Below are 15,944 nucleotides of genomic sequence, written 5' to 3'. Positions count from 1 at the left end.
TGCCGGGGGTAGGGGGTGGGGCCACACAAATCTCCAGGAGCCACCACTCAATACAATGGCCCTGCCTCCCACCACTTTATTTCTTTCGGTTTCGGATGCAAAACAAAAAATTTTAAAAGAAAATGTGACTTCAAAGAAAAGGAACAAATTTCCAAAGACTTGGGGGAGTGAAGGCAGAGCCTGGTGTGGATGGACGAGGTCTGCAGACGGAGGGCAGAGGTGGTGGAAGGGGCCAGGGGCCTGCAGGCCTCCCCCTGGAACTGGGACTGGTCTCTGTCTGCTGACGTCAGGGTCAGCTCCCCCCGCGGAGCTGACTTCAACAGCCCACAGCTGTGGGGCTTCAGCAGCCACGCCAGCCCAGCCCAGCCCAGCTCTCAATACGTTTGGTCTTTCATGCTGAAAAATAAATAATAAAGCCTGTCCCATGTCTACTGCCTCCCCCAGCTGCACAGACGCCAGCCTCTAGGCCTGACTGCCGGGGAGGTGGAAACACTGGCCACCAGCCCGGCAGCCCCTACAGGCCCCCCAGATGGGCTGCCTCAGTCGTCCTCTGAGAGCTGCAGATCCTCCAGCTCGTCCTCCGGCCCCTGGGCCAGCTGCTGCAGCTCCCCAGGGGCCAGCCCCGCCTCTGCGTCTGGGTCTCCATCTGCGGGGAGAGATGGAGGTTACATATATTTTGCTTTATCAGGAAGAAGCCAGCCTTGGAGGTTACTCATCACTAATTAATCACGGCACTAATTAATTTATCCCTGTTGCTGGCTGCCAGAGAACAGAGCATTTGGCCTGGCCTCCCCAGGGAGGGAAAAGCCTGGCCCAGAGCCCCGTGCCCCCCGCCCACGTGGCTCTGCCCTCCCGCCAGATGGGCTCACAGGGCCACACCCTCTCACCCCAAGACCCTTCACCCTCCGAGTTGCTGCTGTCCTGCTCTTCCTCTTCATCGTCTTCCACCCCATGCCAAGCGCTCAGGGGCCTCAGTATCCCTGAGGAACAAGAAGCAGAGTCCATATGACTCCCACCCACAGGGTCCACCAGCAAAGTCACAGTGGGGGCAGGAGGGTGGCCAGGCTCCCAACACCCTTCCCTCCGCTGACTTCCAGCAGGTGGAGAGGAGCCCTGGGGAGGAACTGGGAGGTCACAGGCCTGGGGACAGGATTACCAATCCCAGTAGGCCTTTACTTCAAGGAGGGAAGGCGCTGGCACCAGAAGCCTGGCAACACTGAGGTTGGCCCCAGCCGGGCCAGAGACTGGTGAGCCCCCTGCAGGGTGGGTACAGGTGGCCCTCGTGGCTCTAGGAAGTCCAACAGAGCCCTCCAGGCCCACACTTCCCCTGGGAGCACCACGCAGGCCCCACCTCTCTCTGAGAATCCCTCGGTGTCGTCCTCTTCAGAGCTGTTCAGGTCAAAGAGGTCTTTAAATTGCTTCCTGTCCTCATCCTTCCTGTCAGCCACCTTCCTTCGTTTGATCTCAGGGAAGTTCAGGTCTTCCAGCTGGAAGGCCAAAGAACCAAGGGCTCAGGTGAGAGAGGTCAGGGGCTGGCGGCCACAGCAGGGTCAGGCATCGCCAGACCCACCACCAGGGCCCCATGTGGCCAATTTCTAGTCCCCTCTCTGTTCCCAAATCACAAAGCCATCCTCCAAGTTGTCCATCCCATGTCCAAGGTCAAAGGCAGAGCCCTTCCTGCTTCTCCCCACGGGCCCCTGGTGCCCACATATTGGCCTGGGTGACGAGGTCAGTCCAGCTACTCCACCTGCCCGGAGCCTCCAGCCCATCAGGCCTGAGGGGGCATGGCCTCCCCAACCTAGTGCAGCCTGGGGCTTCCCCTCCCTGGAAACGCCTGGTTCTGGCCAGTTCTGCAACACCTACCCGCTCTCCAAGTCGAATCATCCGGGCACGGCCCTGGCCGCCTGGCACAGTTTCCAAACCCTCGCCCCTGGTCTCAAGTCATAGTGCGCTAGATCTGAAACCCAGGAAGTCACACCACACCCCCAGGTCCCCTCGCCGAGCCGCACCCGCTCTTTGCCACTGATCTCCAGCTGGATCTCCCGGTCACGCAGCTTGCGCCAGTGGCTGTAGTACAAGGTCAGGGGGGTCCCCTCTTCCCGGGTCAGCTTCTCCCAGGCTTCCTGGGGGGTTGGGGGAGTTCAGGGTCATGCCTCACCCTGGGCAAACCCCCACATGTAGCTGGGGCTACACCCTGGCAGGTGCCCTCAGGTGGCATGACCCCCAGGGCCCACTAACCACTGCCTGCTGCTCAGAGACGCCGAAGGAAACCCTCTGGCGGCGGCTGCAGATGTATGCCGAGTTCTCCTGAACCTTCCCGAGCAGCTGCTGCACCTGCCGGCAGTAGTTGGCCACCTTGCACTCCCGGAGGAACGACTTCAGCTGCGGAAGGGAGGGGTCAGCCACTGAAGCCCAGGACCGCTCCATGTGCACAGCTGGCCCAGGTCCCGTGCAAAACCACACGTGGTGGCCACGGGGATACCCCAGGAGGGGACATGGATCCCATCTCAGGGCTCAAGTGCATAGCTGTTGCAGCTGGGATGGCAGAGGCAGAATCAGCCCACCCTCTGGGCCAACCCTGCCCACTGCTCACCTCTGGAAATAAAGTTTTATGCCAGGCGCGGTGGCTCACACCTGTAATCCCAGCACTTTGGGAGGCTGAGGCGGGTGGATCACCTGAGGTCAGGAGTTCAAGACCAGCCTGGCCAACGTGGCAAAACCCCATCTCTACTAAAATACCAAAATTAGCTGGGTGTGGTGGTGGGCGCCTGTAAACCCAGCTCCTTGGGAGGCTGAGGCTGGAGAATCACTTGAGCCCAGGAGGTGGAGACTGCAGTGAGCTGAGATCGCACCATTGCACTCCAGCCTGGGCAACACAGCGAGACTCCATCTCAGACAATACTACTACTAACAATAAAATACAGTCTCGCTGACGTGCAGCCACACGTGTGCACTGCATGGTTCTGCAGGTGCGTGTGCAGCTGAACATCCGTAGGAAGCCACGTTTACCATTTGGCCCCTCACCAAAAACATTTTCTGACCCCTACCCCAGATCCCGACCCTGGGCCCTTGAGTCCAGAAGCAGAGATGCCCCAATGCCAGTTATCACCACCCAAGAGGACATGGGAGGAACAGAGGCTGTGGCCCCTGCTGTGAGTGCCCCCCCAGAAAGGGGGTCCCGGCTCTGTGCATGTGACACGTGTGTGGCCATGTGTGACTGAGTACACACACATGCGCACACCTCTATCTGGATAAGCCTCTGACCAGTTGTGGCTCATGTGAGCAGACCCCTCCTCCCCACACTGCACAGACCTATAGTCGGCACATCTGATTCCAGCCACCAGGGCCAGACAGCAGGGCCCCCACCCCTCCCACTAGGCACAGGCCTCCCTGAGGCTGGAAACATCAGGGCTGAGAGCAAACAGACCTCCCGTGGGGGCCCAGAAGGACCTTCTGAGGACAAGGAGAACCCCCTCCTCCACACCACTCCTGCCTAAGGTGAGGCTGACGTGGGGTATTTGGCGGGGCAGGCCAGGCCTTCCTGCCACCTGAGAAGCCACTCCACCCACTCCCCACACCCGGGATGGCCTGGGGAAGTGTGCGATCAGCGTACCAGCCTGAGCCAGGGTCGGCATGCTCAGTCCCAACCCCGAAGCGAAGATCAGCCTTGTGGTTCCCACCTGGGGAGGAGGCTGTTGTGCTCCCAGGGTCCTCAGCCCACTGCCCAGGCCTGCCCCCAAACCTCCTGAATGGCTTAGAACCCCTCATCAGAGCCCCATGGCCCCAAGGACACCCGCAGGCTCCCACACCCCATCAGCCCCTCCATGGGGGCCTCACGGGGGGCGGTTGCCAGCAGTCAGGTTCCACCCCAGTCCCAGGTACCCGGGACAAGGGCACCTTCTACCGGCCCGGGGCAGCCAAGCCCGTTATAAGACAGTCTGAGTCGGCCACAAGCCGGTGTGGGCAGGACACACACCTGCAGGACCACAGGCAGCACCAGCTCCGGGAAGCCGATGCAGTGTGCCTGGCTGTGCAGGTACTCCAGGGTGAGGTCGTACAGCTGCTCCACCAGGCCGTCCTGAAGAGCAGGGGAGAGGGCCGAGTGCATTAGGGAGAGGCTGGGGCTGGGCCCCTTCCCCTCAGGCTGTCAGGGCAGCACCATCTCCAGGGCACGGACTGCAAGGAAGGGGCCCCTGGGCCCCAGCCCTGGGAGACCATGAAGGTCCATGCTTGAACTTGGAGGATGCCAGCCCCCTCCCATCTACCTCAGCACCCCCAACCCCACCCTGGGAACTGCCCAGGCCCCTCCCCAGGAGGCCAGCCTCACCCGGTACGCCTTCTCCTGCAGGTTGACATTGGACAGCTTCAGGATCACGGAGAAGTTGATGGGCTTGGAGCTCATGCGCCCTGGCTTCCTGTTGAAGTCGACCTGCTGGAACATCTGCCCCAAGGGCCGTGTCAGGCTCTCTCGGCCCCGTGCCTGGTCACCCTGGCTTCACCCTGGCTGCACCCTGGTCCCCCTGGTCCCTTTGGCCCCGCACCTGGCTGGACCCTGGTCACCCTGGTCCTCAGGCTTCAGCACGAGGAGACCCAACCCGAGACAAGAGATAAGCAGCTAGGCATGGTCCCAGCCCCATGGCCCCACACAGCCTGGTGTGTCCCCGAGTGGGGCTCTGATCAGCAGGGAAGGATCAGGAACACGGGCCCTCTCCCAAAATCCTGGGAAGCACTAAGGACCCACGTCTGGAGACCTAGAGGTCCCTGCCACACAGAGTACCAGGACAGCCCCCATTCCCGACAACATGGCACTGAGGCCCATCCTGGCCCTCAGCACGGCAACGCCACATGGGGCTCCGTCCCGAGCAACCAGAGGACGCAGCAGCAACAGCAAAGACAGCAAAGAGTGCCGGACACGGGACGGGACAGATGGAGGTCACGGGAGGCCTGGGGGGCCCCTCCCACACCCTCCACAGAAGCCACAGGCCGTGCACCTCCATAGGACATGCCAGGAGGAGCAGAGAAGGAGTCAGCCCAGCCTCTCAGTCTCGTGACCCCTCCCCAACCACCAGGAGACCCCTCACACAGGAACCCTCAGGCTGTGAACCAGAGAGATCCAGGGTACATGCTGGGGCACCAGAGGACAGAAGCAGGTTATGGGGGACCCAAGGGTGGAGGCCCCAGCAAGACACCCCACTCAGCAGGGGTGGCTGCCAGACAGCTGAGCTCGGGTCCAGATGGGAAAACGCCCTGGTACTGATGAACCTCTGGGAGGGCACTTCCCTTCTCTAGCCTGGGCCGAAGTATGGGCAGGCGACTGGCTTCCTGTCCAGGCACCGGGGAAGGGCAAGCACGGCCTACAGCTGAGGGCTTTGTTTTAGCTTTTAGGGTTTGCTTTTTCCAGAGAGGAGAGGCCTGCATCCCTGCGTGAGAGGGGCCTACAGGGTGTGGCTGCAGTGAACCAGGGCAGTGCGCAAGTGAAGAAACAGACACTGCAAGAGAGTAAGAAAACACGTAGCCAAGGATAGTGGACGAGGGAAACAGACACAAAGCATGCCTGGAGCTGGGCAGCAGAGCTGGAGGCCCACAGACACAGGGGCCAGGCCAAGGGCTGGGCAATCAGAGACCACTGCTGGCTGCCATGGGAGTGAACATGGCTTCCTAAAGATGTTCAGCATCCCTGCCTCAGTGGAAGGGGAATCAGAACGTGCCTGGGGCTTCCATACCTTCTGGACCCGGCAACCTGGGGACCCAGCAAGGACAGCTGTGACACGACTCTGGGCCTTCATGAGGCTGAGAACTCATTAGATAAACAGGGTGGAGATCGTGAATTCCTAAATTTACAGCGAGATGGGGCCTAACCCACCCACTGAAAGTCGAAACTTCGGACTCCAACCTTTCCCTACCTGAGCGGCATGTGCACGTGCAAAGATGCATACACACAGGTGCACACACGCACAGGCACACACATGTAGACGCACGTACATGCGCACAGGTGTACACACGCACAGGCACACACAAGCAGACGTACATGCATGCACCCAAGTGTACAGGTACACACGCACAGTACACACATGCAGATACAAATGCATGCACACAAGTGCACACACAGACGAATGTGTATGCACATAGGTGCACACAGGTACACAGACACACGCAGATGCACATGCATGCACACAGGTGCACACACGCAACAGGTACACACATGCAGACACATGCATACGCACAGGTGCACACACAGGTACACACACGCATGTGCATGCATACAGGTGCACACACAGGTACACACTGGTATACACACACAGACACACATGCACAGGTGCACACACGCAAAGGTACACACATGCATACACACAGGTGTACACACGCACAGATGCACACACCTGCAGGCACACAGGCATTCATGGATACACATGCACACACACATACAGATGCACACATGGACTGATATGCACACACACACACAGATTTGCAGACCCATGCACCCAGATGGTGCACACACACACATGCATGCAGGCACAAACGCACCCACCCAGATGTACACACACCCCCCATACAAATGCATACACATGCACACAACTGTCAGGGCAGGGCCTTTCAGAGTGTACAGTTCAGCAATCAGACTTGGGTTTTGGCCCATCTCTCCTCCTGCCGACTCCAGTCTTGGGCAAGCACCTACAGGGTCAGGTCCTGGCATCCTCAAGCACAGCCCTAGCAGCAGTTGTCTTCATCCCCAGTGGCCCCACGTTCCCCAACACTGCCCCCAGCACACGGAGGAGCAGTGTCCTCATGACACCCGTGACAAGGAGGCGGCCAGGGCTCCGGGAGGTCGCTGGACAACTCAGCACAGACGCCCCGACCAGCAGATGCTCCCTACACACCCACCACAGCCTCACTCACCTCCAGGATGAAAGGCAGCACTGGGATGAAGGCCCCCGAGCTCCCCGAGAGCAGCGTCAGGGCACGGATGCAGTGCATTCGCAGTGGGTAGAAGCGGGCAGTGGGGATGAGCCTGGGGGTGGGAAGACCGAGTGAGCAGAGGCCCCGGCTCTGGCAGCCCCTGCCCCTCCCCCTGCTGTCCTGGACCCCCTCCCCACTCACCGACATCAGATCCCTAAAGCAGGACAAGGCACGTCTGAACCCCAGGGACCTGCACCCCTTGCCCAGCTATGAGGCTGCAGGTACCTTACTCAGCTTTCAGCTTTATTTCATTTTAACACGGTGGCAGGGGTCATCTGTTCCTGCCTGCTCTCCTCTCTGTTCCCGCCTTTCCTGCTTCTTCCCTTGGACTTCCCACCTCCCTTCCCAGCCTTGAGTTTGTTTCTAAGGCTCAGCCAGACAGATGCCCCCTCCTGGCCAAAGAGGCCACAGTACTGCTCCCACCTTTTCCTGCTGCAGCCCCTACCATGCCTGGACCCTCCTAAGTGCTCACAGCCAAAATGCAGTTCACTGCATCAGATGTGCTCCACCCAAGAACCCCACGTAATGAACCAAACTCACTGCAAACTGCACACAAGCCCCCAGAACACACGCTGGGTGGCACCCGAGGCGGCTAAACCGCTGTTGGAGGAGCTCATGTCACAGGTGCCCACCAGCCCTAGCTCTCTAGAATCCAGAGCATCTCCCCGTAGCAGGTACAGGGACCCCAGCCCTTCCTCAGGGACGGCCAGGACGCAGACTCAGGCCCCAAGGCCCTGAACGCCAGAGGCACCGCCCACACAGTCCCAGCAAATTTGCTTCTCCTGACCCTCCCGCACAACCCTGCCCACCCCACAACTCACTTGATGCAGCCAATGATGACTTGGGCAAGGGGGTAGACCAAGGGCTGGAGGGCTTCGCTGGGGCCCGCAGTGCTCAGGACCCGGCACCACAGGAAGAGGCAGTGCACGTACTGCCAGTTGTACACAGACTGGTATGTTTCCTGGTCAGAGAGAACCACGTCAGCTACTGGCCAGGCTGACCAGTTAGGCTGATGCACGTTCCTCCTGGGCCGGCACAGGAATCATTTCCTCATCTTGCACACGGGGTCTCAACCCATCCACCCTTCCCCCACCTGCAAGGACCGACTGCACCAGGGTGCTGGGCTGTCTCCAGACAGGGGCTTCGGGGAGGCCCCAGGCCCTGCCTTGGGTCGGGCACCTGGGCTGCCCCACCCCATGCCCAGCATGAGCCTGGAAGCGCCCCACCACACACCTTCTTGCGGGTGGTCATGGCGTTGCGCAGGTGTATGGCGAGCTGGCGGATGTAGAGGAAGGCGTGCTGGTAGGCCACACCCGGCTCCAGGGCCAGCAGCTCCGTCAGGGTCCGCTGCATGAAACTGATGAAGGGGAGGGCACCAGGCGAGGTGAACTTGCAGTTCCTCACATACGTGATGTACATTTGCTGCAGAGGGACCCGGGTCAGAGCCACCTGGGATCAGGGCCATGCACCTCCACCACCCACTCCAGGGCCCCTGTGAACACCTGGGCCTTTCCCTCAGAGCTGGGCCTCGAGGAAGAGCCGTAGCCCCTTGCACAGCCCCCACCCCCATGTGCCCACCAGCCTCAGGCCTGGGAGAAGCTGGGGCAGAAGCTCCTGCTGCACACTGGGCCCCTCTGGGGGCTGAGGGTCCCCACATGCAGGCCACCCATGGCTTGGGGACGGGCAGTAGGACTGCACCCTGGCCATGGCCTCAGGTGCCAACACCCAGTGTCCTCCTCCAGCCAGAGAGGCCCTCCCCTGGGGAAGCTGTGTGAAGCAGGGTCCAGGTGGGGCCCTGAAAAGGCCGAGGGCTCTCTTCCCTGCCCACCACCCCCAGGTGCTCTGTGAGACATTCGTGATCCAAGGGCCCAGGTCTGCTCAGAGCTGCAGTGAGGGCCCAGTGAGGGGCACCAACCACAAAGGCAGCCTGCCCCGCCCTTAGGCCGAGATTTCCAATGCAGATGCTGAGGGACACAGACGCAGGGCCCACCACTACCTTGAGGACGGGGCCAAGGAAAGTGTCCTTCTTGTGCCGGCAGACTCTGCTGAGGACCAGGAAAGCCAGCACCCGCAGGGACTCCTCCCCAGTGCTCCATACGACCACCATTCTCTGCGGAAGGTCAGACGTCACTGGTGGCCCCCCAGCCTCCTCAGCAGGGATGCCTCAGGGCCAGCACAGCCCTCCCCAGCCAGGCAAAGGCTCCCATGGCCACCAGCTCTTCCCAAAGCACCTCGGGGGAGCCGTGAGTTAGGAGCTCAGTTACAGAAGTGAACAGAACAGGTGTGTTGCTGCTTGTGAGAAGAGGACCACAAAAGTTTACCAAGTCAGACATGCCGATGTATGTGAGATCACACCGGGAAGAAGATACCTCACCGTGGCTTTGCTCACGGACTGAGCCGCGCTGCCCGGGCAGGCGGGGGCTGCCTGAGACAGAAACCCCGGGTGGGGGTGGGGGCCAGGTGCTTCTGTGGCCTCTCCAGCCAAGCAGAGCCAGTGGATTGTGGGCACCACCTGTGCCCTGGCCAGGAGTGGGATGTGGTGGGGGTAGCCGTGTGACCCCCCGACCCCATGACAGACACGGGGAGGGGACTGGGCCACCCACCTTGAGCAGCATGCGGCACTGCTTGGGGAAGGTCAGGAAGCAGGGCACCAGCACACTGATGTGCCGCAGCACGGCCGCCAACACCGTCATCTCCGCCAGACAGGACACCAGCTGGGAGCAGGAGGGGACAGTGAAGCCCCAAACCCATGTATTCTGGGATACAAAAAAGGACCGACCACCGGATACAGCCAGGCCACCCGTGCCCTCCCCACCAGAATAGCACCTGTATGGCCGAGCCCAGGTAAGCCTTGATGTCCACACGGAGCTTCCCCCAGAGCGGGCTGCTGGACGGCTGCAGCATCCTGCAGAGAGACCACCCACCCCTGACTGGGAGGCCCCACGGCTCGGACGCGAGGCTGCTCAGCATGTTGGCGCGTGCCCTGGCCAGCATAGCCTATACGACTCTGCAGAGACCCCCCCCGTCTCTCCTCTCAAAAAAGCTCAGGGCCCCTTACGGCTGGACAGACACAGGGGCTTAGGAGGACCCTCTCAAGTGCATTAGCCCCTCCTTCAGTGGCCTTGAACTCCTGTCTGCCCTGCCCAGGGTTGGCCACCTCCCTAAGAGTCCCCGGAAGTCCCAGCCTCCAACTCCCTCTCTCAGACATAAACCTTTTCTAGGTCCCCTTGATCACATCCCCACCGTGAGACCACACGAGGTCCCTAAGCCCAGCAGCTGGTACTCGGCACCTCTGGGGTCGGCCAGGCACCACCAACTGCCGCAGACTGGTTTCCTTTGGCCCACATTTGCTGCACAAAGAAAAGAAAATCAGAGGGCAGGTGTGGAGACTCATGCCAGTACTCACTGCACTTTGGGAGGCCAAGGCAGGAGGATCAAACTCCAAGCCCAAGAGTTTGAGACCAGCCTGAACAACATAGTGAGACCCCATCTCTACAAAAATATACAAAATATTATCCAGGCCTGGTGGCGGAATCCCAGTTACTTGGGAGGCTAAGGTGAGAGAATCACTTGAATCCAGAAGGTACGTGTCGCAGTGAGCTATGATCACTGCATTCCAGCCTGGGCGACAGAGCAAGATCCTATCTCGTAAGGAAAAAAAAAAAACCAAAAACCAAACAAACAAAACAAAACAAAACAAAACATTTACCAGAGCCCACGCAGTAGGCGCTCACTAAAATCTGCTGAAGCACGGGAAGGACAAAGGGCAGGGCCCCAGAAAGGCCCCCCGTCCTCGACCCTCCTCACACCTGTGCTGACACTGGCTGCTGGGCACCTGCAGCTGCCCACCCAGACCCAGGAGGCAGCTCTGCTCCCCACGGCCTGACTCCCTCCGGTACAGCTGCTGCCTCGACAGGGGTCCCTGACCTGGTGGCTCAGGCTGCGGTGCGTGCTGCCTCCCAATCGCTGCCTGTCCCTCCACCCCCATCTGCCAGCTTCCTTGTCCCCTTCGGACAACACTGCCTCCATGTGGACACGGCTCTGCTCTATCCGTCCAGCCCCGACCACTACCACCAGCAACAGTGCCTGTCTCCTGAGCCGCTGTCGGCGAGACCTCTCCCGTGGGTCTCCTTTCTTCCTTTGAAGGTGTCCTGGGGCAGTTCCAACTCTAGGCCTCCACTGCCTCAAGGTCACATGGCTGCACAGCCCCGGAACCCCAACGTGATCCATGCTCTACCAAATGCTTGGCCGTGCGTCTCTCTTCTCTGAAAACCTTCCACGGCCCTCTCTGCCCAATCTTTCTCTAAGGGGGAAGTTGAGGCCCTCAGGTTCTCAGCATTGATGAGGCCCCTGTCTACAGACACACACAGCTCCAGGAAACAGGCCAGTCATAGTGCAGAGATCAAGGAGTATAGACAGGACTTACAAGTTCCTACAAAGGGAAAGAGAGCAAGAACCCTAACCTGGGAAAATCTGAGAGCAAAGGCAGCTGCACACGCCACACCTTCTGAGACTCTGAGCAGACAACAGACAACTTCCCTTTTCAGGAAGGAAAGAAGGTGGGGCTGCTCCAACTGGCCCCAAGTGCCCAGCCTCTCCCAACGGTCCCTCGTGCCCCGCTGCCTTCTCAGGGTCCCCAAGAAGATGCTGGCTCTGTTGCCATGTCTCTGTCCTGGCCACAAGGCCTCTGGCTTCTCCTGTGTGTGGTCCCGACCCACCTTCCACCCTACATCCCTTTACCCCCTCCCCTCTTACCTGCTGCTATCCTTTGCCACCTTTCCAAACAGCAGCTTCTGGAGACAGCCAATGAGGTCTCTGATGCAGAAGGTAACCAGAGCATTGAACACTGCAACGAAAAGGCCTGGATGTACTCACGGGACAGAGAACGCAACAGACAGCCTGGATGCCAGGCTCCCCCCAAGCTCACCAGCACTGTCCGTGACCTGGAATTTGTTGGCCTCAGCACTTTCCTGGTCCCCTCGGGTGGTGGCCACAGCTGCTCGGAACGCCTGTACCACTTCATGGAACAGCTTTGGAGTGAGGCGTTGCTGAAGGAGCAAGAGTACCAGGGGCATCAGGGGAGCTGAGACTGCACTCGACAGAGTGGAAACGGCGGCCCCAGAGAAAGGCACCCTCACCCTCACCCTCAGACATAGGGCAGAGGTTGGGGGGAGGCACAGAGCCCCATACTGATAACAAAAATGGAAACAAAGTCTAGAATTCTCTGGGAAGGGGAGGGAGTCTGGCTCAGGAGCCCCAGGGAAAGGACTGGGAGTTCCAGATCCTGGACTATGGCCACCTCCAGGTGGTATCTGGAGCTCTCCCTATCCTTGTCCCTGGAAAAAAACACTGTGAGAGGCTCAGAAGGACCCCAGCTCCACCAACCAACAAAGGCACAGTCCGTCCCACCCACAGCGGGACTGACTTTGGGGAGTGGGGCGCCAACAGAGCCCCTGGAATCTACCCAAAAGCGAACACACAGTCCTGGGGCAACCAAGCAAGCAGGAGGAGCAACGTGTTGTCACTTGCGCTGAAGAAGGCTCCAAGTGTCCCCTGCGTGAAGAACAGCCCCTCCCACCAGCACAGCCTCAGGCGCCTCAGGTGAGGCAAGGCCAGATTTCTGCCTGGGCACTCGGCTGCCCGCCCCTCGATGCTGCTCACCTCAGGTGAGGCAAGGCCAGATTTCTGCCTGGGCACCCGGCTGCCCGCCCCTCGCTGCTGCTCACCTTTGCTGCCTGCTTCCATCTCTCAACCATGGCGACGGTCACAGGAACAGAATTCTTCTTCCCCTTCAGCCCTCTGGGGACTCTGTCCCCATCTTCCCCTTCCTCCGCTCCATCCTCCTCCTCACTGGCTTCCTGCACAGAAAGGCTGAGCTGAAGGAGAGTGTAGAGACAAGTGCCCCCCTTCTGGTTTGGCCCACGCTCTCACCTCCAGCACATCTGGCAGGGAGTGGAACGGCTCCTCTTCCTCCTCAGAGCTGTCCGAGTCGCTGAAGTTTAGCAGGCTCTGGTCATTCTCCTGCAGGAACTTGTAGAACTCGGGGTCTCTGTCCTTCAGCCGAGAGAGCTGGTCTTTGTGCTCAGAGGCACGGCCTTTACGCCGGCTGAGAAGGCAGAAGTCAGCGACCCCAGTGGGAAGTGGAAGTAGAGGGGGCGGGGAGTGGCCTACAGGGTCAGTCTACTCTCTTCACAAGGGTTACCAACTAGCAAGACAGGATTGCCAGGAGGTACGTTTTTGGCAGAACCATGTCTCCTAACCCAACAACCTCTACAACATACACTCAAACACACTACACAGGCCCCCCAGCCACGATCTTCCCTGGACTTGCTGTGCCTGCGCCCTGCACTACACAGGCCCCCCAGCCGCGGTCTTCCCCGGACTTGCTGTGCCCGCGCCCTGCACTACACAGGCCCCCCAGCCGCGGTCTTCCCTGGACTTGCTGTGCCCGCGCCCTGCGCTACACATGCCCCCCAGCCGCGGTCTTCCCTGGACTTGCTGTGCCTGCGCCCTGCACTACACAGGCCCCCCCAGCCGCCGTCTTCCCTGGACTTGCTGTGCCTGCGCCCTGCGCTACTTTTGCCTGATGGTTAGTCTTCACCCTTCCAGAAGCTCAGACTAAAGGCAAATCTCTGTCTCTAATACCCAGCACGCAACTTGTCATCAGATCTCATCAGCAACACCTTCAAAACCGTTCGTGCCTCCTCTCAAACCACCACATAGTTCAACTCTCAGTTAACATAAAGGTCTCTCTGTTTCCACCCTTACCACCTACAAGACACTCCACCGCTCAAACCCAGAAGTAACTCCCTGTTTTACAAGGCAATCTTATGACGGTCTACGACACCTGGCTCTTCATCACCCTTCTGGGCTCATCTACCCCTACTCACCCTCTCACTCCTGCCATAGCCACGTTTACCTCTGTACTCTCCCCAAATGCTCCCACTGCAAGGCTTTTGCTGTTTTCTGCTGCCTGAAATCCCAAGACACGTTTCCCCTACTGTGTGGCCTCCTTGTTCGAGGTCTTTATTCAGATATCATCTTCTCAAACAACCACCTCCACTTTTTTTTTTTTTTTTTTTCTGAGGCGGAATCTCACTCTGTCGCCCAGGCTGGAGTGCAGTGGCGCAATCTCCACTCACCGCAACCTCCGCCTCCCGGGTTCAAGCGATTCTCCTGCCTCAGCCTCCCGAGTAGTTGGGACTACAGGTGCCCACCACGCCCGGCTAATTTTTATATTTTTAGTGCAGACATGATTTTTCCGTGTTGGTCAGGCTGGTCTCGAATTCCTGACCTCAGGTAATCTGCCCGCCTCGGCCTCCCAAAGTGCTGGCATTACAGGCGTGAGCCACCGAGCCCAGCCTCCGCTCCTTCTAACAGAGCAACTCGGCTCCCCTGCAACTCTCTCTTCAGCCCCTCTGTCCTTCCTTTCCCTCCCCAGCACTTATCTCTCTTCTACCGAACTGCAGGCGGTGATTTCACCCAAGAACGTGAGAGTTCTCCTAGATCGGGAAGAGATTTTTGCAGAACTCACCAACATACGCTCCCTGCCTAGGACAGAGTTTGGCACGGAACAGGAGCTCAGTAAACATCGGATGAAAGAGTAAGTTAAGCTGAAAGGACTGGTGGGTAGAGGTCGGCGATCCTTAGGCCTTGGCCCTGAGACCCCAGGCGAGGTCAGCAACCTTGTGGCGAGGTGGGACAGGACGAGCAAGGAGGTTCTGCTCACGCATGTCCCCACTAACCTGGCCGAGGGGCTCCCGCCCGGCTTATCCGGACTCCAGGCAGCCTCGCGTGCTTCCCGCGTCTCCGCTTCTGGAGAGTTTTCGGACTCGGATTCGGACTCGGAGTCAAAGCCCGAAGCTAGGAACTCGTCCACCGTCAGCTCCGCCAGGCGCCTGCGGGTCACGCAGGAGTCACAGCTGCCCGCACGCCCAGCTCGCCCCAGCCCCGCTGAGAGGAGCAAGAAAAGCCCCCTTGGATACAGACACCCACCGGGAGGCCAAATCGGCCCTCGGACCCGCGGCTTACCTCTTGCGGCTCCCCGCAGCTGCCATGACACCAACCCGTAGCGTGCACCCCACTTCCGGCCCCAGAATGCCGCGCGGCTGCGCACTTCCGCCGCCCAGGCCCCGCCCCTTTCCCCGCCCCGCCGCGCCACGCCCAGCCGAGTGGCTCTACGGTTCTCCGACCGCAGCGCCGGCGGCCTCAGGGCGGGAGGGCGCGTTCGCGTGCTCGGTGCGGGCAGCCCCGGTGGGGCCCAGATGCGCCTCCCGCTCGGCGCCCGGCTCCGTAGGACGCGGTGACGCCGGTGTCCGCCCCAGGGAAGACAGACCAGGAGTCCCGCCGCGCCCGCAGCCCACCCGGCGCTCCGAGGGCACGCGCCTGCGAGGACGCCAGGCTGCGACGGCGGGGCTCCTATGCAAAGAGCTCCCACAAATCAACAATAAAGAGCAGAGAGTCCAGTGGAAAACGCGAGGGGCGGTGGGAACCGCACTGATGTCGCCAGCTCGACAAAAGACGGGCGACCCGAGGGCCGGGCTGGCTTCGCCTCCGATCCGCGGAGACCGGGCCAGCGGCACGAACACCACGCAGGGCGCTCCCCGTCCATGGCCCTCTGGGTGCCAACCGCGGCTCTTCCCGGGGACGCCGCACGGGACGAAGGCGGTGGGGAGGCCGGCGCCTTCCTTCCCGCTACCAGCCTGACACCCGGGCCCCTGGGCCTGGACAGCCAGACCCCGCGACAAGGGCGCCGCGGGGCGCAGGGACGGCTCCCCCAGCCCCGGCGCTGAAGGGGCGCGTGAGGCGAACACGGGCGGATTGGCCTCGGGGTCCCATTCGACTTCTTGGTGCCGCGGGGCCCCGGGGCTCCCGGGAGGAGAGCAAGTTAGGGGGTCGGGGGAGCGGGGATGGCTTCCGGGGGAGGAGGAGGGCGAGGCCTGGGGGGCTCCTCGGAGGAGGAGGAGGGCGAGGCCTGTGGGGGGCTT

At 60.6% G+C, this 15,944-nt stretch overlaps 1 protein-coding gene across 2 annotated transcripts; it reads right to left on the bottom strand.

Annotated features, from left to right (window-relative positions):
* Positions 1-47: 47 nt before the first annotated feature.
* NOC2L (NOC2 like nucleolar associated transcriptional repressor) lies at positions 48-15,086 on the bottom strand. Of its 2 annotated transcripts, none has more exons than XM_055381669.2 (19): positions 14,989-15,086; positions 14,703-14,855; positions 12,889-13,063; positions 12,684-12,815; positions 11,885-12,005; positions 11,713-11,803; positions 9,784-9,862; positions 9,561-9,671; positions 8,954-9,067; positions 8,191-8,379; positions 7,779-7,918; positions 6,898-7,009; positions 4,328-4,441; positions 3,977-4,078; positions 2,239-2,382; positions 2,010-2,123; positions 1,352-1,487; positions 903-980; positions 48-646 (listed from the first exon to the last, which is right to left on the bottom strand). In XM_055381669.2, exons 1-19 carry the CDS (start codon positions 15,012-15,014, stop codon positions 540-542), a joined length of 2,238 nt encoding a protein of 745 aa, XP_055237644.1. In that variant the 5' UTR covers positions 15,015-15,086; the 3' UTR covers positions 48-539. The 2 variants fall into 2 exon arrangements, with proteins under 2 accessions (XP_055237644.1, XP_055237637.1); XM_055381662.2 differs by having other exon boundaries at positions 888-980; positions 14,989-15,078.
* Positions 15,087-15,944: the final 858 nt, after the last annotated feature.

This window comes from Gorilla gorilla, chromosome 1 (genome assembly GCF_029281585.2).
Source record: "Gorilla gorilla gorilla isolate KB3781 chromosome 1, NHGRI_mGorGor1-v2.1_pri, whole genome shotgun sequence".
Taxonomy (NCBI): domain Eukaryota; kingdom Metazoa; phylum Chordata; class Mammalia; order Primates; family Hominidae; genus Gorilla; species Gorilla gorilla.
Note: the sequence above shows the minus strand (reverse complement) of the source record. Positions and strands in the feature narration are given on the sequence as shown.